This window comes from Protopterus annectens, chromosome 5.part1 (genome assembly GCF_019279795.1).
Source record: "Protopterus annectens isolate FY-2018-M chromosome 5.part1, PAN1.0, whole genome shotgun sequence".
In the NCBI taxonomy this organism is placed as follows: domain Eukaryota; kingdom Metazoa; phylum Chordata; order Ceratodontiformes; family Protopteridae; genus Protopterus; species Protopterus annectens.
Genome location: NC_056736.1, coordinates 426,586,081 through 426,612,728, shown reverse-complemented (window position 1 = coordinate 426,612,728; position 26,648 = coordinate 426,586,081). Strand labels below are relative to the sequence as shown.

Here is a 26,648-nt window from a genome sequence, read left to right as displayed (position 1 = left end):
ATTCCTGCCAGGAAGGAAAAATACTCTGGCAGACTAACTAAGCAGAAATCTCATGGATCCCCACAAGTGGCAGCTGGATCCACAAGTCTTCAGCATGATAACAAGGAAATGGGGATGCCCGGACATAGATCTGTTTGCCTCCCCTCACAACTACCAACTAAAAAGATTCTGAACAAGGACTTATCACAGACAAGCATGGAAAGTGGACGCCCTAACTTTCAGCTGGAAAAACCTATCAGTACATGCCTTTCCCCCACTGCCTCTCCTCCCCAAGATACTCCTAAAGGTCAGACAGGAGAAGCCAAAAATGATACTAATTGCCCCAGACTGGCCCCGCCAGTACTGGTTTCCAGTCCTAAAGAACTTGTCTCAATGCCCAGCTTGGACCTTACCTCAAATACCTCATCTACTGTCCCAGCAAAACAATCAGATCCTGCATAGCCAACTCAGGACTTTAAACCTGGTAGCATGGGGGATAATGTAGTCATACAAAACACACCTCTCAGCAAAGCTGTGATGGATGTCATTTTGGAGGCCAGAAGGCCTAGTACTAGAAAATCTTATGCTGGACAATGGAAGAGATTCTGCGCTTGGAACCAGGCACAAGGAACTGATACAGCTGTGCCAAATATTCCTCAGATTTTGAAATACTTAACCGAGATGCTGGACAAAGGTCTATCTTTTTCATCTATTAAAATTCATGCCTCTGCCATTTTGGCTCATTACAATACAGAGCCACCAATCCTTTCTCATCCCTTATTAAAACAGTACCACAGAGGAGCCAAAAATTTAAGGCCTCCAAGGAGATCACCAGTGCCTGCATGGGACCTCAACTATGTCTTGGAAAAACTCACCCTGCCTCCTTCTGAGCCAGCTGCTACTGCTGATAGAAAGTTTTTATCTTGGAAAACAGCTCTGTTCCTAGTAATAACTTCTGCAAGACGAGTTTCAGAGCTACAGGCACTCATGGCTGTGGAACCTTTTATCATTTTTTATCTAGACAGGGTCTGTCTGAGAACAAACCCAACATTTATGCCTAAGGTGGTGTCCAGTGTGGCTCTTAACCAAACTATTCATCTGCCGACCTTTTATCCAAATAACAAGGGGGAGAGAATTCTGCATTCTTTGGATGTACACAGACAGCTTAGATTCTACTTGGACAGAACCAAAGTTTTCAGAAAGACAGAGCAATTACTAGTGGCATATGCTGCAGGATCACAAGGAAAGGCTATCTCAAAGCAGACTGTTTCAAAGTGGATAGGCCACTGCATTCGTTTCTGCTACTTACACCATAGCAAGCCAGTGCCTAAGGGCATTAGGCCACATTCAACCAGAGCTGCAGCCACTTCAGCAGCCTTTCTCAGGAGAGTACCAACCAAGGACATTTAGAGGCTGCTACTTGGAGATCAGTGCACACCTTTACAAAGCACTATCACCTGCCACGCTACTCTAAATCCAGGGCAGGCTTTGCCACTGCAGTTCTGCAGGGCCGCATAGCCGCTCCTAATGCTGTTTAGCTCCAGCCTCCCATCCATAGCTTTGGGATTCTACCCAAATGTAATGACTGCAACAGTGAAACACGAAGAACATAGTACAGTTGTGTACACTTACCATAAGTGTAGATGTTTGAGTGTATTCACTGTTGCACTCCAGGTTACCCACCCGCCATCCCCCTTTCTTCTGATGGAACCTATGTGGCATATTTGCTTGTAGATGAAGGTAAAGTTTATATTGGTACATGTCTATATATATATATATATATATATATATATATATATATATATATATATATATTTTGGCTACCCTTTTAGGGGGCACCTGACATCTGGGGCAAGAAAAACTAAAGAAAATGATGTCGGCCGCATCTTTTATACCTCTGACGACCTGACGTCAGGGAAGGGGTGACAGCAGCCGACGCAGGTCCCAGGACTTTGGAATCCAGGCCGACTGAGGGCACCTGCCAGCAGGATTACCCAAATGTAATGACTGCAATAGTGAATACACTCGAACATCTATATTTATGGTAAGTGTACACAACTGCACTTTTCCTCTGATGACCAGGATTTGCCCTTATCTACTTATGAGGATTCTGATGTAGTGGACTCCATTCCCTTTGCTTCCCCTCCAGAGGATTTCTCTTTTGCTGAAACCTTGCATACTCTTAGGGAGCATTTCCGCTGGGAAAGCCAGGATTACTCTGACTCTAAAAAGAGGCTTAGGGAATTCTTACTCCTGCCTCAACAATAGGCCTTTAGCTATCCCTCCTGTACTGGACATTGTAGATGATGCCTTCTTGGAATCTAGCCTGGCCCCTGACACTTTACCTCCTGCTCCCAAAAAAACTGGTAGGTATTATAGGGTACCTGATTCTCACAAATTCCTCTTTAAAAATCCTACTGCAGATCCTGAGACCATTTCACAGGGACCCAAGGGCATTAAGGCTACTACTGCCAAAAACCATACCCCCTCTGATAGAGATTTCAGGGCACAGGATAGATGGGGTAAGAAGGTATACACTCCTACAACTTTGGCCATTAGGGCCTTAAACTGCCAGTTACATATGTTAAAGTATCAGCAACACATTACTGGATTGCTTAAACAGAAAATGATGTTGATGACTGACTGTGCTGAAAATAAAGAATTACAGGATTGAATGCATTCTGCTGAACAAGTTGGAAAACATACTTTGCAATGTGGTTTTGATTCATTAGCGGCATCTTGCAGGGCTGCTGTCACTGTCCTTGGTTTCAAAAGTTGTTCTGACGATTCAGAAGAGCAAACCAATAATCTTGTGTGTGATCCTTTTTGGTCCAGGCAGCACTGGTTCCCCCCTTTCCTTTCATCTCTCCAGGGGCTATCATTACAAGTTACCTCACATGATGGGCCTACCCAAAACACAAAACAAAGGCTCGTTGATCCTTCCAAGTCTTCAGACAATGAATCTGACTGTTTGGCTGATAGAAAATTGGTACTTAAAAGGAATTAAAACTCTTGAGGACAAGCTTAATGTTTTACATATAGCTAGAAAAACAAATACTAGAAGCTTTTAGGTTTTGAAGTGTAAGACATTTCCTCTTTGGTGCCATCATCAGAATCAGGACCCTTATCAAATGGATATCCTTATTTTAGTTTATTTGTGTGACTTGCTCAGTACTGGCTTAGCATGTTCTTCTATTAAAGCTTATTTGTTAGCCATTTCTGCTGGTCTACCCTCTGGATCCTCCTCTGTCTTCAAGATTTGAGGTGAAACAATATCTGAAAGGTGTCCTTCATATCAGACTGCCAAAACAATTCTTTGTCCTTTTTGTGACTTGAACTAGGCTTTGGAGAAGCGTATGTTGCCTCCTTTTGGACCTTTTTCCTTTGCTTCTTTTAAGTTTTGTACTTTGAAGGAAATTTCTTTTCTGAGTTGGAATTTTTTTTTCTGAGTTGCACGTCCGTATGGTTATTTCTTCATACCTTATTTTTACGAGAGTATGGTTACTCTCCATACTAATCCTTCCTTTATGCCTAAGGTTAACAAACTTTTCAGACCGTTAACTTTTCTGCCTCTATTCTTACTGTCAGAGTTTGACTAATTCATTCTCTGGATGTTCATAGGCAACTCAGATTTTATTTGGATAAGACTAGGTCCATTTGGAAGTCAGACCAGCTTTTTGTCTCTCTCTTAAGGACAAAAATGTGTCTGCTCCTGTTTCTAGCAAACTATTTCTACTTGGAATTCTAAGGCTATTTCATTCTTTTTTTTTTTTTCAATAAACATTTCTATTAAATTATCATATTTATTAAATTATCACATATGACAAAAGCAATCGTACATTTATATAAATGAAAAACAAACACACCACTTTAGTTGCAAACATTATGCAGACACCACTGAAACAACTGTAGATGTCCTTCAAGAATGCATCTGCAGTCATAACATATGGGTTGTCCTGCCTCAGGCAGCCCTCGGTCGGCCGGATTCCAAAGTCTGGGTCCGGCGTCGGCTGGTGTCGCCTCCTCTCCGACGTCAGAATGGCTGGAGTATAAAGGCATCGGCCGACGCCATCTTCTTCAGTCTTTCTTGCCGCGCGGTGCCCGAAGCAGAAGCAGTTCGCAAGTGCCGGTCGGTCAGCTCCTGTGTTTTCAGTACTGAAGTCATCTAAAAGCTAAGTACCCCATTGGGGAACATTTTTTCTTGCCTCAGCCGATGTCAGAACAAATTGAGAAAGTTAATAATGGTTTGTCTTGTGGTAAACAAATACCTCATAAGGACTTCCATTCTTATTGCCTCCCTTGCCTGGGCCCAGACCACGACGTCTCGGCCTGTGCTGCCTGTGCTTGCTTTAATAAGCGCACTCTCAGGTGCCGGGCAGAATTTGCCGAAGACTTTTTCGGCGAATCTTTCGCTTATATCATGCCGTCGGAACAAAGGACATCTCAATCTACCAAAAAACGAAAGGACCGGGACCGACATCCTCGGCCAGCGTCCTCCACCGATACTCCTCCTAAACCCTCCGCGAGTGCTTCGTCCTTCGAGCGGTAATTCAACCGCTCCAGGCTGACAACACAGCGTTAACACGTCCTTCGGTCTCGGAGTCTACACCGGTGCCGGTTGTTGATTTTCCTCCAGAAACCGTAGTTCTGGATCTACCCGACACCATTCCTGTGGACAAGGTTACTCCTGCACGTGGGGCAGCTAGGCCTCCTGTATCCATGTCCATCAAGGCCTTTCACGTGCTAAGGCCGCCAGCCAGGCCAAGGCCCATCCTATACCTACTGCCCAGGCCCCTTCTTCTGATAAACAGATCATGTCTCTTGCTGCAGATCTTATTTCTCTTATCAGGGGGTCTCACCCTCATCCAGACAGAGGTTCTCAGCCGCCTGCAGAGAAAAGGCCCAGACCTGAGCAGGCCGACAACCTCTCTTCAGATGAAGCCTCTGGGGATTCTGAGCATTCAGATACCCAAGAAGAATCCTTCCAAGCCTAGCTCCTATACTTTACAAAGAAAAAAAAAGCCCCAAACCAGGCATGTCCAAGGGTCAGCTTCTGGTGATTTCTCCTGTCCACCTGGTGAATCTGGGCATACTGGGGCAATGCAGCAATTGCCTCATGTACACTGACAACCCTCTCCTCCTACCACCCAACACTACAACCTGTGAGAGATGCTCTTATATAGCCAAAATGGAAGCAAAGCTCTCTCCACCCAAGATTGTGCTAAACAGTCAAGAGGAGAAGGTTAACACCCACACTACACCTCAAGCAACACATAGCCCTTCTAAACCCGCACCACCAACGCCCACATATAGTAACACTAAATCCACATATGCAGAGGCCCTTAACTGTAACCTGCCCAAGCAACAAAGACCTCTGAAGCTGAAACGCAAACAAACACCAATCACAACCAATGTGTCACATAGTTCACAACACCAGTGTGCCACCCAGCAACAGCCCCTAAGGCAAGACAATGTACCTAACACTTTAGTCATAGGTGACTCTATAGTCCGGCACACTGATGTCCCTCTCACCAGGTTGAATAAGGAGAAAATTACAGTCAGCTGCCTGTCAGGTGCCAGGATCCGCCACATAACACATGCACTCAAGTCACTCCACAACAAGTACAAATATGACTCTGTCATTGTCCATGTTGGAGTGAATGACTTGAGACGTACGTCCCTGGACTACATCCAAAGACACATGGAAGAGGTCTCGGATCATGTGGCCCAGGCAGGTATGACCCTAGCCCTGAGTAGCATCCTGCCTTCGCCAGAATGATACCACAATATAAGGATAAAATGATTGACTTCAACAATTGGCTAAGCTTATGGTGTCATTCAAAGGGGAGCCAGTATCTGTCTGCCTGGGATGACATGATTGACAGACCACGATGCTTTGCCAGAGATGGTCTGCACCTGTCGCCCCTGGGATTCAGGTTACTGGCTAAGGCTCTTGCCACCCCTATAGTGCCTTTTTTAGGCAAAGTTCAAAGGACAAAACCACCACCATAACAGGTACAAGCATGCAAAATCTGAAGGTAATGCTACTCAATGCTAGAAGTCTAAACCTCAAAATGCACTCTCTCGAGGCACTCCTAAAAATGGAGAACATCGATATCTGTGCAGTAACTGAGACCTGGTTCAAGGCTCCAGAGAGCACCCCTGCAATACCAAGCTACAACTCTTACCACACTTTTCGGCCACCAAACCAGGACCGAAACACTAAAGGTGGAGGAGTGTCAATATTCACCAAGGATATTCACACCACCAGGCTAGTTGGCCAACACAATGTGTCTGAAATTCTCCAAGTGCAACTAACACTAGGTAAGACTGCAATCCAAATTGTAGCTTGCTACAGATCCCCCACCATACCCCAAGATTCTCACTACACCTTTCTAGACATACTGGAAAATGTTAAGATAGAACCAAACACCCTAATACTGGGTGATTTTAACTACCCTGCCATTAACTGGGAAAACTACTCATGTCCCAACACCTTTGCGCAACGGTTCTTGGAATTCATAAACTCCAACGCCCTGGATCAACTAATCCATAGTCCCACCAGGGGCTCCAATATCCTAGACCTGGTCATTACCAACATGGGAAATCAATGCTCCATACCTAAGGTCACCCCCTCGTTAGCCAGGTCTGACCATAAGCTAATCACCCTTAACATCCACATCCCACCCCCACCCCCCCAGTAAAGAAACCACCATAAAAAAACTTCTCTAAAGCCAACTTCATGCTACTCAAGTCAGAAGTGACAAACTTCATGATACCCATGCAGACGGGAACTGAAAGTTCAACTGCTGAATCCTACACTATGGCACTGTACGAGCACATCCATTCATGCATTAATCGTGCCATCCCAAATAGAGCCAAAATGCTCTCATCCAAAAAAAGGAAGCCAATCTGGTGGTCCCCTGCCATAAACAAACTTTACAACAAAAGGAAGAAACTTTTGCAGAAAAGAGGAAAATCCCAGGATGCAAAAAACTCCCTTACTAGCCTCAGTAAGAAACTGAGATGCCTCATAAAATCCTCCAAAGCTAGTTACGAAAATAAAATTGCCAAAGATTCCAAAGACAACCACAAAGCATTCTATAATTATGTCAAGAATCTAAATGGCAATGCTCAGATCTGCTCTGAGCTAAAACAGAATGGCATTAAATATACTGATCCGAAGGATATTGCCAATATCCTGGCAGATCGATTCAGTGCCAACTTCACCCCACTCTCACCCCCTAAATGGCCCATCTCAATACCGGAAGATTGCCAAATTCCAGTAATAACGGCCACACAGGTACAAAACGCACTCTCTAAAGCCAAGAATACAGCATCCATGGGACCAGATGACATCCCGGGCTGTGTACTACATGAACTACAATATGAACTGGCACCTCACCTAAGTGTCATGTTTAATCATAGCCTCACCTCAGTTTTCGTGCCTACTGCGTGGCGCAGAGCTATAGTTATCCCAATCCACAAGGGGGGATCCACCTTAGATCCCAGAAACTACCATCCCATCAGTCTGACAAGCCTTATCTGCAAGGCCATGGAGCATATTATCATGGAACTTATAAACAAAGACATTGGCAACCTTCAAACACTGGACCCCACCCAGTTTGGGTTTGTGAAGGGCCGATCTTGTCTCCTGAACCTGATTGACTTCCAGAGCCATGAACAAGGGTAAGGTGGTCCACACAGCCTATCTAGACCTTGCCAAGGCCTTTGACACCATCCCCCACTCTGGAATCATAGATAAACTTACTAAGTTGGGCATTAATCCCTATGTCACCCAATGGGTTGCTAAATGGCTTACTGATAGAACCCACACTGTAAAAGTAGCCGACTCCAAATCCAGCTCCAGACAAGTGACAAGTGGAGTACCTCAGGGTTCAGTCCTGGGGCCGCTCTTGTTTGGCATCTACTTCTCTGAAGTACATGTCAACACTAAGGGACTCTGGCTATCAAAGTTTGCAGATGACTGCAAACTAGGAGCCATTATTGAATCCCCAAATTATGTGGATACTCTACAAAAGGGCCTTACAGAAACAGATGCTTGGTGCCAGAGCCATGGGCTCAAGCTCAATGCCAAGAAATGTATTGTTATCCCCTTTGGGAAAAAACAAGTATCCATGAATTACCATATAGGTGGCAGTACACTAAACACAGAAAGTGTGATAAGAGACTTAGGGACACAGGTGGACAGTGGTCTCACCTTCGATAACCACATTGCCACAACAGTCAGGAAATCCTTCTATGTGGCACACCTTATCACGAAGGGCTTTTCATCCAGAAAAAAGGAGGTCATTGTCCCACTGTACTCATCCCTCATTAGACCCATTATAGAATACAATGCCCCATTTGGTATGTACCTCTCAAGACATCTGCAACAACTGTAAAGGCCTCAGAAATACCTCACTAAAAGAATCACAGGCCTAAAGCAGATGCCCTATGCTGACGGCCTTAAAAAACTCCAGCTATACTCTGTCGCATATTGTCTACTCAGAGGCGATCTCTGCTTAACATACAAGGCCATGTCAAACCCAGAGCTGTTGGACATGCTACACTTAAAGAAATCCCAATCCCTCAGAGCTACACGCTCCAGGGATCTAAACCTTGTCATCACAATAAGCAAAACGTGTTGGAGGGATAGGTTCCTGACCCAGAGACTCCCCAGACTCTGGAATAGATTGCCCATACATGTCAAGCAGAGTGCCTCTTTGGACCTCTTCAAGAGGAACCTTGACGATTGGATGGGAGAAAGGAAATTCACCCCAGGGATCACGTCAGTCGCCCTGCTAGACAGGGGTCCAGGAAAGTAAATAATGTGGGAAGAAATAGCCAGGGAATTGTTATGGCTAGGCTTGTATAGGCCCTAGGGCTGATAGCCTAGTACTAACCTATGAACCTATGAGGACTCTGATGCTGAGGAATCAATTCCCTCTGCCTCTCCTCCAGAGGATTTTTCGTTCGGTGAAGTCCTACACTCTATGAGGGAGCATTTTAAATGGCAGGGTCAGGAATTCTCTGATTCCAGGAAAAGACTACGTACCTTCCTCAAGCTTCCCCAGCACAGACCTTTAGCTATCCCTCCAGTTATGGATGTCCTGGATGATGTTTTCTCCGACTCCACTGCTAACCCTGATTCTCTCCCTCCTGCTCCTGTCAAGCCAGACAGATATTATAGGGTCCCTGACACCCACAAACATCTCTTTAAGGCCCATTCTTTGGATCTAGAAACTATTTCACAGGGCCCCAAGGGAGTGGCTACTTCCACAGCCAAGAATCCACTGCCAGCGGATAGGGAAGCTAGGTCCCTGGAGAGATGGGGTAAAAAAGTTTATACCTCTACCACTCTGGCCATGAGGTCACTTAACTGCCTTTTTCATATGTTTCAGTACCAGGATTTTTTACTGGATGATTTACAGAAAAAGATAACCTCTCCTGAGCCTATTGATAGAAAGGCATTGCAGGATCTAGTACATAACACTCAGCAGGTCAGCAATCATTTTCTTCAGTGTGGTTATGATGCATTGGAGGCTTCATGTAGGGCAGCTATGACTGGGGCTGTTATACGTAGACATGCTTGGTTAAAAGAACAGCCACTGCCAGACCATGTTAAAGTAAAGTTACTTGATGCACCACTGGAAAAACAGAAGCTTTTTGGTGCTAATGCACAAGATGTGTTGAAGTCCATTGAGGAAAAAGCTAAATCAGTACAGTCAGTCAAAGATTTCCTCCAGGTTCAGCCACCCAGATTCAGCAGGAATTGGCCTTCCAAGAATTGGTCCTTTCCAGACGCTGACAAGTTTCAAAGGGGAAAAAATAGGCGTGCCCGCGGTAGAGGGCAATACCGAGGCTCCTACAGGGGCCGCCAATGGCAACCACCAAATCAAAGAAGTGGCGCAGGCAGTCCAGCTGCACCACAAGGACAACCACAATGACTTGACTTTCATACTGCCTACAAAGGTTCAAAGAGAAGCACCTTTGGGCGGAAAATTATCCTTATTCTCAAAAAACTGGCATATCTTAACCAAGGACAAATGGATTCTGGATTTAATAGACAAAGGTTACAGATTCCACTTCCATACTTTACCAATAAGACAAGGCATGCCAAACCTGCAACATCATCAAAGGGCAGAGGCACTCATTCAAGTTTCAAAGCTGTTAAATATAAAAGCAATAGAAAAGGTCCCTCCACAGGAACAAGGCCAGGGATTTTATTCAAGACTGTTCCTTGTTCCAAGAAAGGAAAACAAATGGAGGCCTATACTGGACTTGTCTACTCTAAATACTCATCTCATTGTGCCAAAGTTCAAAATGCTGACGTTGCAGCAACTCCTTCCCATGCTGGGCAAGGGGTCTTGGCTGGTCACTCTGGACCTCAAGGAGGCATACCTGCATGTCCCAATCAGACAAAGCTGCAGAAGATACCTCAGATTTCTTGCAGGGACAGAGCATTATCAATTCTCAGCATTGCCGTTTGGCTTATCTACTGCGCCCAGAGTGTTCACGAAATGCCTGGCATCAGTAGTGGCACACTGCAGACTCCAGGGGATTCAAATATACCCCTACCTGGACGACTGCCTCATACAAGCAGACAACAAACAAACCTTGATAGCAAACTTGGACTATGTCATTCGATTATTACAGGCCTTGGGATACACAGTCAACATTCAGAAATCAAGACTTCTGCCATCCCAACAGATTATTTTCCTAAGAGCCAAACTGGACACAAAAACACAAATGGCTTATCTCACAGAGGAAAAACAACAGCAGTTACCAGAGTACTTCAAAGGCCTAGCAAAGCTCAACCAGCTGACTGCAAGGAAAATCCTGCAGGCCCTGGGGTTCATGGCATCTTGCATTCTTCTGATACCTTTGGCAAGGCTTCATATGAGAAAGCTGCAATGGTACTTAAAAAGCTTATGGTCCCAACACAGCCAAAGCCTAGAGGACGTAATCCCACTCATTCCATGTCTACAAAGAGAATTTTTGTGGTGGGCTCAAACAAGTCAGTTAAACAAAGGCATGTCTTTCAACAAACCTCAAGCAGGTCAAATGATTACAACAGACGCCTCAGACCATGGATGGGGGGCGCACATGGAGGGCAGATGCATTCAAGGTCAATGGACACCAAGGGAAAGGCATCTGCACATAAACCAAAAAGAGATGTTGGCAGTGTTACATGCAATCGAGTCTTTCGAAAAATCACTTCAACAAGGACATTTGCTAATAAGGACAGACAACACCACTGTTATGTGGTATATAAACAAGCAAGGAGGCACTCATTCTTATCCCCTCTGCAGACTAACAATGATTCTCTGGGAAAAATCCCTAAGTCTGAAGATACATCTGCAATCCCAGTTTGTGCCAGGCAAGGACAATGTACTGGCGGACAAGCTGAGGAGATATTTCTTGGATCCACACAAATGGATGCTGCATCCTCACATTTTCTCACAAATAACAAGGACATGGGAAAGACCGGACATAGATCTCTTTGCTTCTCACATGAATCATCACCTAGAAAAGTTCTGTACAAGGACCCATCATCCTCTAGCCTGGAAAACGGATGCTCTCTCCTTCAGCTGGAATTCCCTAACAATTTATGCATTCCCTCCTCTACCACTGCTGACCAAGGTGATACTGAAGATCAAAGCAGAACAACCAACAGGCATTTTGATAGCTCCAGACTGGCCAAGGCAGCACTGGTACCCATTGCTGTTGAGCATAACTCGGACCAAACCATGGCCTCTGCCACTATGGCCTCTGCTTCTAACACAACACGATTACAGGACTGTTCATCAAAACCTGAAAACATTGCATCTGACAGCGTGGAGGTTACCATAACTCCTTCTGATATCTCTCTTTCCAAAAAAGTTCAAGAGATCTTACTGGAAGCACGCAGACCTTCCACCAGAAAAACCTATTCAGCCAAGTGGAAGAGATTCATCATCTGGAATACTAACAGGGGTCAGGATACAACAGTGTTGAGTATACCTCAGATATTGGAATACTTGGCAGAAATGTTTCATACTGGTGTCTCATATTCTTCCATAAAGATTCATGCCTCAGCAATCTCAGCAAAATACAATTGTGATCCACCTGTGTTTTCGCATCCTTTGCTAAGACAGTTCCTAAGTGGGATAAAGAATATCAAACCTCCCAGGAAACCGCCAGTACCTGCATGGGACCTCAATTTCGTCTTGGAAAAATTAACTCTTCCTCCCTTTGAACCAGCAGCAACTTCAGAAATGCAATTTCTCTCACGGAAAACGGTTTTCCTATTGGCAATCACATCAGCAAGAAGAGTCTCGGAGATACAGGCACTCATGGCAGTACCTCCTTTTCTGACAGAGTCTCTCTAAGAACCAATCCTTCATTCATGCCAAAAGTAATTTCCAGGGTGTCTCTAAATCAAGCCATTCACCTGCCTACTTTCTTCCCCAATCCTCAAAACAGGGGGGAAGCACTACTGCATACTTTGGACATACACAGGCAACTACGCTACTACTTGGACAGAACTAAGGCCACCAGAAAGTCTGACCAACTGCTTGTAGCCTATGCTGCTGGAGTACAAGGAAAAGCAATCTCCAAACAAACAATTTCCAAATGGATTGGACACTGCATCAGATTCTGCTATTCTTTTCATGGAAAAAGTGTGTCAGCCAATATTAGGCCACACTCCACCAGAGCTATAGCCACATCCACAGCTTTCCTAAGAGGAGTGGCTACAAAGGACATTCTAGAGACTGCTACATGGAGCTCCATGCATACATTTACCAAGCACTACAACCTGCCTTTATACTCCAGATCCTGAGCAGGCTTTGCTTCGGCAGTCCTGCAGGGCATTTTAGCTACACCATCACTTTCTTAGTTCCAACCACCTGCAGCTTGGCTATGGTATTCAACCCATATGTTATGACTGCAGTTGCATTCTTGAAGGACATAGTACAGTTTTGTACCTACCATAAATGTAGATGTCCGATAGATATGCAACTGCAGTCGGATTTTCCCACCCTCCTACCCCTCTGCAACCTTCTTTATGGGTCCACTCCCCCTATTCCTGTTAGTTGGGGGTATCTCCTATGGTGTATCTGTTTATTACTGTTGTGCATGTCTGGAATTGTTTATCCATTCACCAAATTTAGCCTTCCTAGGAGGGCACCTGGCATCTGGGGCAAGAAACACTGAAGAGGATGGCGTCGGCCGATGCCTTTATACTCCAGCCGTTCTGACGTCAGAGAGGAGGCGACACCAGCCGACACCGGACCCAGACTTTGGAATCTGGCTGACCGAGGGCTGCCTGAGGCAGGACAACCCATATGTTATGACTGCAGTTGCATATCTATCGGACATCTACATTTATGGTAGGTACAAAACTGTACTTTGCAAATATTATACATCACTTATAATCTATCCAGTCATTGTCAGTTAAACATCATGTGGCTCATTCAAATCCTGCCTCTTAAACAAACTTCTCTGCATATATTGTTCCCACAATTCCCATTTTTTATATGTAGTTTGCTCCTTCCCATTTCTAAAGATCCCAATTCCAGTTGTTTTATCTCTGTTACTATATTCACTACTTCTAGTAAAGTTGGTCTAGACTTTGATTTCCATTTTCTAGTAATTGCTTTTTAGGCAGCCACCATAATTAGGCTCAGCAAGGCTTTACTATGTCTAGTCAATTCTGATTCTGTATCTCAGCTCAAAAAATCATCTCCTCTTTCAATTCAGGATTCCCTAGTCTACCAGCTCACTACACTCCCAAAATGTGTTCTTAGCTACCTCTTTTCTGCCTGTCACACCTCCATTTTCAATCCACCTGAGGAAAAATTCTGTGGAGTCTACTTTGGGTATAAAAGTATCTATGTAAACACTTCCAGGTAAACATCCTAAATCTTCTAGACTTTGTTGCATATTTGGGAGATACACATATATCCCCCATTGTCTCTTTGTGAATTGCTTATCCAGTCTATCTTCCCAATCCTTTCTAAGCTCCTCTGATTGATTCTTATAGTTGTCATGCAATAGTTTATATGCTGTACTAATTATTACTTTTTTAGCTGCGGCTTCTGTTCGAGATTCTGTTAAAAACTCTACCAGTGCTGACCTTTCATTTAAGAGCCTCCTATTTCTTTCTCTTTGCCTTCCCTATCAAGGATTGATATCAGAGTACAGGCAATCTTTAACCTGCAATCCAAATACATTTGCCAGTTTTCTCCAGTAAATTCCAGCCCCCTCTTGCCTATTATCTGTATCCCGAACCACAGTCATCCCTATTGGCAGAATCTCTTTTCCTTATTTCCGTGCTGGTTTAGTTCTTAGAATACTCCATTCTGTTTTATGAATATAATACTCTGTATTATTTTTCTTACTCTCCTTAAGTGTCTGCATCCAAAATGTTAATATCTTCTTATTTCTTGAGCTTCCTCGCTGTATCATCATTTTTTTCCACTTTGAATTAGAATTTTCTGCTTGTGCCATGTATAAGAGCCTTAACTGTGTTGCTCTAAAATACCCCCTCAGATTGGGTAATCCTAGTCTGCCTTTTTTTTTTTTTGGAAGAATCAGCTTATCCCACTTGACCCTTGCTATCTTCCCTTCCCAGATAAAATCCTTCAACTCTTTTTTTAATTGCTGTCCACAGCTTCTCCTCTGGTTGATAAAAATATGCCTGATGTATATATGAGTAAAGGGACTAAAAACATTTTAATTGCTTGTTTCTTGGTATCCATATCCATATAACAAAGTTTCCAGTTTCTCAATTTTTATATTATCTTCTGTTTAGTCTCTTCCCGCATATCCTTAGCTGCCACAGCAGAGTCATTTGTAATCCATCCTCCTAAATACTTCAATTTATCATGTCCCCATAAATATGGATATTGTTGGACCAATTCATGTGTGGGTATATAATTTACCACTATTGCCTTTGTTTTAGCTTCATTAATTTTTGTATACCGAGAAGATTTGAAACCATCTTAAAATATCCACAACACTGTAATGTCCCTTTCGGGTTTTGTCCTGTATAAAGTAATATCATTTGCAAATAGAGCCATCTTTTCCTGACTGTCATACGAATTATATCCTTGAATTTCTGAGTACCTTATTTTCTTTGCCAATGGTTCTAAATATAATGCAAACATTAAAGGGGAAAGCGGGCAACCCTACCTGGTTCCGCTACTCAAGCATAAATTATTAGAGAGGACCCCACCCACTTTAATTTTCACCTCCTGATCCCTCATATATACTCCTAATCAACCTTATAATTGCATCAGGGAAAGCAAATGCTTCCATTGCTGTGCTCATGAAGTCCCAGTCTACATTGTCAAATGCTTTCTCTGCATCAAGACCCACCAATAACAGTGGTATTTTCTTACATTCTGCTTCCCTCTGGATTATCAATGTTCTGTTAATATTGTCAAATGTTTGCCTCCCTAGGCTGTTTCATTCTTTTACTATGTTCATGGTAAGCTGCTCTTAGTTCCCGTTAAGACCCATTCCACTAGAGCTGTTTTATCTTGGGGGCTTTCTTTAAAGCTTTGGATTCTGTATCTATTCTTGAAACAGCCACTTGGTTCTGTATACATCCTTAAACTTTTACACTATAAGATTGACATGTTATAAGATTGATGTGATTTCTGAAAGAAAAAACTGGTTTGCTTGTTCATTTTTGTACCTTTTATACTACAGCCTTGTTCAGTTTTTCTCCTTCCTTTCTGGTTAGTTAGCTTTGGAAATCTCCCATGGATTAATACTGCAACAGTGATCAAGGAAGGAAGTAGTATATTTGTGTAAAAACTTACCATAACAGTAAATATCCGACTGATCACTGTTGCAATATTACATTCCGCTACCCTCTTTTCACTCCTTTTCTAGGGCCAAGATGAGTTTGGTTTATCTTTTCTCCACCTCTTCTATGATTTGTAAAGGTGAAGTATAGCACTGAGGGCACCCAGACTTTGGAATGCTGGCTGGTTGTACAGCTGTTCTTGCCAGGATATTTCATGAATTATTCATACTGCATCAGTAGTCAGTCAGACATCTACTGTTATGGTAAGTTCTTACACAGTTGCATTTCTTGAGTGGGTTACAGCTGTGAGGAAAAAATATAAGAGTATTTGGTCTCCAAGATGGCTAGCTGTGCAAGGGAGTCTGCATTTATGTTGTCAAGGAAGCATTGGGGATGCCAACTATCTGGAGCAACCATTTTGTCAGACAGTTGGTCTTTCCTAATTTAAAGGTGTTGGGATTAGGTGGCATTTTGGTTTGTGTATTAAGAAAGTTGTTTGGTAAACAGGAGGCCTTGATGTAGCTAGCTGTGAAATGGCAATTAAGCTTGCTCAGGATGATTTAGATGTCTAACAGTCCAAATGTATCATTTTGAGGAATTTGTGATTGAATTCTTGGCAAGTGCTAATACATACCTGCACTTACCAGCAGATCTGATTACATGGTAGGTGCTCAACCTATGAGTAGTTTTGAATGCTTTCATTGCTTTGAAATATTGTGTCTGTAATTACACAGACTTGAATGTGTTCAAGTTGCAGGAGGGTGTCAAGTTAAGGCTTTTTTGTTAAGACTGTTAGCATTAAGTTAGACTTTTGTAGGTTGGGGAGTGTCCAGCAGATGGACTTCGCCTAAAAAATGCACTGTGGGGCATCAACAGCATTTAGCTAGAATGTGAATGCCTTGGTAAGAGGTGCATAGCCATCCCTGCCAGATCATCTAACCCAAGCCATCCAAATAATCCAATTTGTTAACCAGGTAGGCCCACTGGAGACTGTCCATTTTCAGGGGCAACTCGAGAGCAAAGTCTGATTAAGTGACTTGCTCAAGGTCACACAGCAGGCAAATTGACAGTTGAGGGAGTCAAACACTGTAACAGGAACTACAGCAGTCAGCCTTTAGCTTCTTCAAAGCTGACACATCTCTCTAGAATGACACCAGCTGAACAGACGGTTATTAAAGATAATTGTCTTGTCTGAGTATCTGCATCAGTTTGGCTGGGAAAGTATGAAAGCAACTCAGTGTCATGCAGGCAGATGGGCAACTGTGTAGACTGGAATAGTATCATGCATGCTGTTTGTAGAGGGTGCTGCATACTGCCCTGGCCTTGATGTGGGATTTGTTGTGTACAGAGCAACTTGATAATCAGTGTTAGTAGATTGTGTATTACTAAAGCAAGATGCACATTCTGAATTTTTACTGCTGCTTAATTGTTTCTTTTTCCTTGCAGAAATGTTAGAGATTTATGCTTGATGTGCATTATCATCTTGGTGTCATTTTTCACTGATTCTTCTTTTTTGTAGCTGTAGTTGGTCCTCCACCAGTAATTGTAACAGCAAAGAGCAGTATTATAGAAATCTTTATCGCTGATCCTGAAGAAGGGAATGCTAAAAGGATTTGGGATCCTCTAGACTATTTTTATATAGTTGAGTACTGGACAAAGAATTGTGAACAGAAGGTATGCAAGATGATGTCTTAATTGTTTTTTCAATATTTTTTCTCGTTTGTAATGTTATTATTTTATTTAAATGATATTTTTGCTTTTAGGATGAACACTGTCTCTATTTAGCATCTGTATATTAACATGTGTCATCTCTTTTAATGGAATCAAGTATGCATATTTTTGCTGTGTTTTTATGTGCTTCTCTGTCTGTATTCTGGTTTCTACCTACCTCCCAAAGACATAAAACAGCTTAATTGACAGTCTTCCAACTTGCTCACAGGTGTGCAATTAATGTGGAAATGAGTACATGTGTATGTTTGCGTGTATGGGCATACTTTCATATGTGGTATACATGCACATGTGTGTGTGTGTGTGTGTGTGTGTGTGTCTGTGTGTCTGTGTGTCTGTGTGTGTGTTCTGCAGTAGACTGGCACACTGTCCAGATCAAGCTTCAAAAGTCTTGAGCTAGTTGTCTACCAAGATAGGCTCTGGTGCCCCAGTGGTCATTTGAAAGGTAAAGTGGGTACTGGAAAATGACATGGATGTCTGCCCTTTCTAAAATCTGTAGGTAATCAGCGAGGTTGTTCAGCTATGAATTTAGTGAGTTTTTCTGTTGCGACCCCCCCCCAAGTTCTTTATGCCTGTATTTAATGCTTAGCTTTTCTATGCCTCTCAGATATTCATTTATTTTTAAAAAAGCATTGTTGGGAGTATTTGTATTTAGCAACAAACTGGAAGGGGAAGAAAGGGGATAACAGTAGTAGGGGAGGAGTAGTGTAGTCTGTGTTACATGTTTAATTATTCATTGATTATAATAATTCAAGACTTTTAATGAATAGTGGAACATGCAACTCCTAGTGTGCATGTGTGTATGTTTGCAAAATGATATGTATGAATAGGTCTACTTCAAAAGAGTGAAAGACCGCATTACTGAAGACAAAATGAACGAGACAAAATCGCTTAAACTTCACTTTTATGAATGACTAGAATGCCGAAAGGTTTCACAAGGTAAGTAACAAGGTGGCCATTAAGGGGAAATTACCCTTTTCCTCACTGTTGTGCAATCCCGGAGTTGGTAAGTTTAGTTGTGTGTGTGTGTGTGTGTGTGTGTGTGTGTGTGTGTGTGTGTGTGTGTGTGTGTGTGTGTGTGTGTGTGTGTGTTTCATTGTTACATGGTGGCCAATTGGATACTTACCCTGTGAAATACTTAGGCATTCCGATTGTTCGTGAAAGTGAAGTTTTGGAGATGTTTTGTTCATTTCATCTTCAGTAATGTGGTCTCTTGTTCTTTTGAAGGCGACCCCTATGAATATACATGCATGTAAGTGACAGATATACATAGTCACACATGCACCCTTATCAGATCTATAAAAATAAGAAGGTAAAGCTGTAATGCAGGAAGACTGTAAGGAAGATAGGTATGTATCTCAATAAAAACAGATGTTAGTTTAGGGATTGAAAGTGCTACATTCCTATTTGTCTGATGGATTTGTGGTAGACAGTAGTTTAGAAAAAAATGATTACATTTTATGTTCATTTCTAGGTAAACATAGTCATCATTAACTTTTTTTATAATTAAATTGTTTTTACTTAAATATTTTCAGCTTTTAAGAATGCTAGTATACATCAGTTTCTGAACTGCTTGTGTTAAATTGATTGCATGGTTACTATTGGTTTGTAACTCCAGGCTAAACCTAAAACTGGTTCATTGGTGTCAGTGTTCTGATCTAGTCAATAGAGGAATAAATAAGTGCATGCATGGATGCATACATGCTTAAGTACATTAAACAATATTAAACAAATTAGTAATATAGAAGAAATAGTCAATACTACCACGTAAAAAAATAGATTCTGAGCAAATAAAGAATAAAAAGCAAAATCGTATAGCATATAACCAATGCTCAGAACGGGCGTTAGGCTGAAATAGTCAATGATAAAAATAGTCCAAAAGCTCAAATCCAACGAGTTAACACTGGACGTAGTCACAAAAATAGAATACTTAGTCTCTTCATACCATAAAAAATGAAACTTAGATGTCTCTTCAGACCGAACAATTCTCCAACAGGCAATGAAGCAATATTCACAAGATTCCTTCAATTAAAGTGCTTTAATGGATAAAGCAGATAAAACAGGTGACCGCTTTCGCTAAAAATAGCTTTGTCAAACCATTAAAAATAAGAAAAATAATTCATTATATATAGAAGTAGCAGCTGAATTAAGAATGACCTCATAGTCAGTTAACAAATCACATTGTACCATTCAATTGCAATACTATATATATATATATATATATATATATATATATATATATATATACACACACACACACACACACACACACACACACACTTAAAACAAAAACATTAAAAGTCTTGGACAATTAAGTAAACACAATAACAGGGCCAAATAATTTCATTTAAAAAATATATTGTAAATACTTATATACATATTTTGAACATAAAAATATATAACAAATTAATTGATACTCAAGGTCATTTAAGATGCAGTCTTCTATTTCTAAGTACAGGTTTTAAAGGAACCTTATCATTAAGCCCTGGAGGAATGTGTGCTTGTAAACGAATAATCCAATTAATCTAATTTCTCTCTGTACAATTTATAATATTCCCCCCTCTAAATGTAGGGGTATTGTCGAAAGATTTTACTCTTCTAACATATTCTGGAAGAATCACACCAAGTTTTTGTAAGCAAGTAAAACAGCTTTATTTTACATGCATGGAGACCTGCTACATGATAGTAGTATGCCAGCAGTCTGGCTCCTTGTACTTTGAGTTCTCCTTATATAGACCCTCCTGCACGTACATACACGTAGCACACAGAACATTCATTAGAAGTGATAGTTTGATTACTTGTTTTTACCAGCCAGTACCACAGTTATTCTTGCACCATTAACTTTCTTATCAGCAGTTTAAGATTAACTTCTGCATTCCTCAGTGATCAACATTTTCCAGAACATTTCAGTTTGCACGCAGTGAACATTTTTCTGCTTAACCCTTTATATACAGAATACAAAATATGTTGACTTCAGTATTTTTCCACATTTCCCCTTACAACATTTTGTATACTGTTTATTTTACACAATCCCAGATACGTTGTATACTTTCTCATAATCAGAGAAATATGCTTTTGTAGCATTGGCAGAGATAACCTTCGATATTATCATTTTGATACATGGTATGCAACAGCAGCCAAGCAGCAAAAATATGATTGCACCAACACATACAGCAATTAAAATGTTCATCAACACAGAACCCCAGTTTACAAACAGGTTTTGGAAAAAGTCAGTCAAGGGGTTTGGACCAGGTTTAGTCAGTTCAGAAACTTGTTGAATTATTTCAAGATGGCTCTGAATCGCATGCTCGTTATCAGGAATGAACGAGCAGCACTCCTCGTGTATCAGAGCGCAAGTACCTCCTTTCGCTGCTAGGGTGAAATCGAGCGCCATACGGTTCTGCAACACTACTGTTCTCATCGCCGTTAATTCGTCCGTCACCAATTCTAGTGCTGAAAATGTCGCATTACTCAGAGTCTCTAACAGTTTTGACAGTTTTCTCAGTTCCCAGATGGATTTTACTGTCCCATATGCTGGCAAAATACCAGCCCAAGCAATTACATCATCGCCTAGGTCCATATGTGAGAGTCCTTTGCTGCTGACGTGTGCCAAGTCATGGTGATAAATCCATGACGCATCAATGTTACCTACGGGATTAATAGGTTTATTAAGAGAACGTGCATTTCATATTTTACCTTGAGGCAATGCATTTGTGTGTCTGATAGCTGGTATCAGATATCCCAAAAAACAACTTCCTGACCAGCCATATGGTAACCATTTATATGCTTTCCTACCACAAATAAAATAACAATCATTCGTTTTTATGGTGATATTGGTTGCAAATTCATAACTCCCATTTGGCTTTAGCCCCTTAAATAACAGGCCATATACATACAGCATTTTTTCAACAAAACTAGTATCATTTACATTGATGTCTTTTTTTATAGCTCCAAACTTGGTTTCACACTGCCCTGCTAGGGTACAATTATGAACTATTGTCAAATTACATTGGCTCAGCCCCACCTTAACTTTTCCAATCTTTTGAAAACACACTGTTCCGTTTTGGCGCCCCAGAAGAGGCAGCACCACCTTGTCTCTCAGTGGTACTTCTGTGGTTTCAAACAACAAATTATTCCAAGTATCATTTGTTCCCAGAGGGGCTGTCCCTAACATTAAGCCACTATGTACAGTAGGTATTACAGTACATACCCAACAATTTGAGACATTCATTGAGGATGCATATGCATATTTAATCGCTTGATATGTATTAAAGTTTGGATGCCAGCTGGTGTGTTTGTCTCTTTTTGAATGGCTAGCTTCATTAAAAAACAAAAATATTACAATCACAATAGTTATAAACAATAAAATATTGCAATAGAACCATTTTCTCTTATTCTCATTATTGTCCTTCATGGTTACTGCTGTCTGTTTGTTCCTCAGGGGAATTCAATTTTTTATCTAACTTAAAATGTTTTACAATGCGTTAGGTGGATCCATGAGGTCCTTTCTTTAATCCGAACTGCTGTTGGAGTTGCGATTAGCACCTGGTAGGGGCCCTCCCATTTGGGGGATGCCCAATTCTTGCGTTTTATTATTTTGATCCAGACCCACTCGCCGGGTCTGATTTCCGTGATCTTGTCGTCTCTTGAACCTGAAAAACAATCATTCGTTAAACAGCTGTTAGTATTGGTCAGCATTTTCCTCATGTACTCAGCTATCTCCTCACCCCCCTCACGTTCCGCAGGCAACAAGTTTTGCCACTGCGGGACGTAATAAGGTCTCCCATACAACAACTCAAATGGGGTGACTCCTTTTGAGGTGGGAGTTGTCCGCATGGAAAGGAGGGCTAGAGGTAGACAGGTAATCCAAGACTGATGTGTCTCGGCCATGAGTTTTCTCAACTTGCCTTTTAGAATGCCGTTATGGCGTTCCACCAACCCTGCTGACTGTGGGTGGTAGGCACAATGGTGTTTCAATTCAATTTGGAAAACTGTAGACAGTTTCTGAATGATCTGATTGACAAAATGCGTGCCATTGTCAATGTAGATGCGTGTAGGAAGTCCAAAGTGCGGGACGATGTGATTGACCAAAATTTTAGCCACTGATTGAGCATCCGGATGTGTCACCGGAAAGGCCTCAACCCACTTAGTAAAGGCATCTACTATCACTAACACAAACTTCTTTAGTTGTGCCAGGGTCAATTCGATGAAGTCCATACATATTGTATGAAAAGGATAGGGGGGTGTTGGAAATGATGCCGGGGCAACTCTGACCCCTCCCCCGTGGTATTTAGCACATACTATGCAGGATAGACAAAAACGTTTTGCATATGCAATGAAACCCTTGGTCCAAAAGGTAAGGTGGATAATTCTAACCATAGCTGCAGGACCCAGATGGGAAGGGCCATGCACAACTAGTGCTGCATACCTAAAAAGATTAGTAGGCAAAACATATTTATTATCCGGTCCCACATAGATTCCTTTGTTCTGACTAACACCATACCTAGTCCAGCGTTGTTTTTCCTGTATTGTGCTAAGTTCCTGCATGACTTGTAAGGTTTGCAAATCAAAGTTATCTGTTGGTTGTAATTCTGTAGGTGTGGTTTCAAGTGAAAAGGTACTGGACATAGCTGCCTCTTTGGCTGCTTTGTCTGCTAGGGCATTACCAAGTGATACTGGGTCCTTAGCACGGGTATGAGCAGCGCATTTACAGATGGCCAAACCCCGTGGCCGCTGGACGGCTTGTAGTAATTCAAGGATTAGTTCTTTGTACATGATGTCTTTCCCCGAGGTTGTAACCATCCCCCTATTTTTCCATTGCTGAGCAAACACATGTACCGTAGAGAAGGCATATTGACTATCAGTATAGATAGTGACATTCCTGTCCTCCGAAAGGAGACATGCCCTTGTCACAGCAATCAGTTCCACTGCTTGAGCGGATAAGTTCCCGGGGAGTGGTCTTGCCTCTATTATCTGAGTTGCAGTAGTAACTGCATACCCTACCTGCGTGGTGCCTGTTTCTGTTTTGCGTGCTGACCCATCTACAGACAGTGTCCAGTCTGCATGTAGTAAGGGTTGATCTTTAAGATCCGGTCTTGGTAGAACTTTAGAATGTATGAGATCTAAGCATACATACGGGATACCGTCTTCAGCAACGGGTAGCAATGTCGCTGGATTTAAGGTAGTGCATCTCTCAATTGTCATGTGTGGCTGTGATAACAGCGTAGTCATACAAGATAAATGTCTGCTAGGTGACAGAAATGTTAACTTGTCCTGCAGAAGGATGACTGCTACAGAGTGCGGGACTTTTAACGTAAGATCATGGAACAATACCAATGTGGCAGATGCTTGTACCGCCAAAGCGGCTGCAATTACTGCTTGCACACAGTGTGGTAATGCTCGTGCTACTGAGTCTAATTTACTAGAGTAAAATGCCAATGGTCTTAACTTTTCTCCATACATTTGCATTAAAACAGATGTCATAAATCCCTGCTTGCAATCTACAGTCTGTATAAAGGTCTTACTGTAATCTGGAAACCCCAATGTTGCTGACCCAGCTATCAGTTGCTTGATTCTAGTGAATGCCTGTACTGCCTTGTCTGTCCAGTGCAGCAAATCTTTTGCCGCCATCAGTATTGCAAAAATTAAGTCTGATAGTGGGTGCACTTCTTCGGCATAGTTGGGAATCCAACTACGACAGAAGTTCGTAATGCCTAAAAAGGACATCATTTCTTTTTTTGTAGTTGGCATGGGGGCTTGTAAAATAGCATTCTTTCTACTGTCATCTAATCGCCTGCCCTTCCCAGAGATAGTATAACCCAGGTAACGTACTTCTAATTTACAAAATTGTAACTTAGACTTATTTACCTTATGTCCTTCGTGTGCCAGAAAGTGTAGTAGTCGAATAGTCTCGGACTTACAGAGTTCTTTCGTAGTCGCGGCCAGGAGGATATCATCCACGTACAGCAGTAGGTGGCACCCTTGGGCTGGTTGGAACTGAGCCAAATTGGTGGACATCTCTTGTGAGAAGATGGTTGGACTTTCGCAGTATCCCTGCGATAACCTGGTATAGGTATAACGCTTACCCATAAATGTAAATGCAAACCAAAATCTACTATCTTCCTGCAAGGGAATAGAGAAAAAGGCATTACTGATATCAATTACAGAAAAGTAGTTATCCATAGGAAGGATATCGTTCAGCAGAATAGACGGATCCGGGACTATGGGGGCCCGAGGTACCACCGCGGCATTTATTGCCTGTAAGTCTTGTACCATCCTCTATGTCCCATCCGTTTTTTTTACTGAAAATAAGGGCGTATTACATGGTGAGTCTGTGCACAGAATTAATACTCCAGCTTTCAAAAGTGCTGTGATTACCGGTAAAATGCCCTCCTCTGCCTTTCTGCTCAAGGGATACTGCCGTTTATGAGGTCTAAATTCTGACTTGGGTGTAATCTTTACCTGTCCTGCCGTTCTAATCAATCTGATATCGTGCTGACCCTGCGACCATAATGAGTTTGGAATCGTCTGCAATTGAGATTCTTCCATGGGGGTAAGGAGACATAGTCATAATGTCCCAGGGGATTGTATCGGTTCGTCTTCCCAGAGGTGCACGGTCGGTCTGGCTTGTGTAACCCAGTTAAGTTTTTAAACCTGAACGCCTTTACCTGCCAACTGTTCTGGTGTCCATCCTACCCATTCAGTTATTTTTTTACCCACGAGGTACCATGACATTCCTTCACCCTTCGTGACTGAAATATGTGTGGTTAATTCATTCTTATACAGCAGCCGCATATCCCTTGTAAGGCTACATGTGACTGCAGAATTACCTAGTGTGTCCCAAAAAAGGCTATGCAATACTAGTTTGGTGACTTTAAAACTAAGAAATTTCTTTTCGTATTCTAAATCAGGTCCAGCACATCTTCTGTAATACATTGTGGAATGTAATGGATCTGACACCTTCGGATTTGTTATGCCGTATTTGCTTAATGCCAAATTTGTAAGATCCATCACTACACTCTGGGGGCCTGTCTATCAAATCATTACTATACCAGTAATGTAGATCTCCCTGCCCCTCTAATAGCATTGCACTATTTGGTTCAATTCTCCTTGCCACCATCCCAGTGGAGGTTGGGACGGCTGCTATGCCGAACACTTGCATTAAATCTCTTCCTAGTAAATGTACTGGGCAGATTTTTGAAATTATTACTCAGAACCATATGGTTTGGTTCGTCTCTGGGTCGGTAAACCACAGAGGTTTGGACAATGGCTCTTTGTAAATACGACCATTTGCTGCTTTTACAAGCACATATTCATCTGAGGTAACATCGGATGATATGGCAGTACTTCTGACTAACGTTCGTGAAGCCCCTGAGTCACAAAGAAATTCTATGTCTCGGCCCTCAACTTGCAATGTGATACACTGGTTAGGATTCCAATTGCATAGTTGATGCTAGTGCTGTTAGATTTACCATTTGATATTCCTCATTTTCTGCCATTTCCTGTCCCCACCCATCGTCTTCACTTGTACCTACTTCCCCATTCTCACTTTCTTCTTCTTCCTCATACCCTCCATCTACGTCTTTTTGACCCCCTCCATCTACGTCTTTTTGACCGTCATATAGTCATGCGGTACCACCGGAAGGCACCATCGGTTTCTCCGGTCCTCTGCAATCTCTGGCGAAATGTCCTTTCTTACCGCACTTAAAACACTCCCCCCTCTTTTGCCTACCTTCGAAATCCTCAGAATGACTTACGCCTCCCCGTCCTCGTCCTCTTCCCCTGCCACGCCCTCTTCCGTGGTTTGCGGAACCCTGAACTAACATTAAAGTTCCATCTTCACTAACTGTAAAAGTCTGGGCTTGTTTATCTTTCTTTTCCTTCAGATATTTCTCAGCATGTCTAGCATACTCCATAAGGGGCTGTAGACGCGCTGTCCTGTGTGTGATCATATGTTTTTGTATAAAGTTACCAATGGCTGTCTGGCAGCCCTTTAGGAGTGCATTTTTCAATTGCTGTTCATAGGTCGAGTCATTTTCCTGATTTTCTACCTTAATCAACCCACTATGAGCATCAAAACATTGTGTGAGACGATGTAGATAATTGTCTACGGTTTCGTCATCTGATTGAACGCATTGAT

The 26,648-nt window shown here is 42.2% G+C and overlaps 1 protein-coding gene across 1 annotated transcript in view; it reads left to right on the top strand.

Annotated features, from left to right (window-relative positions):
- LOC122803464 (interferon alpha/beta receptor 1-like) overlaps positions 1 to 26,648 on the top strand; it is a 591,175-nt gene that overhangs the window by 182,714 nt on the left and 381,813 nt on the right. The window contains exon 3 of the mRNA XM_044073082.1: positions 17,301 to 17,455. Within this exon, the coding sequence (XP_043929017.1) occupies positions 17,301 to 17,455 (155 nt within the window). The remainder of the gene's footprint in view (positions 1 to 17,300; positions 17,456 to 26,648) is intronic.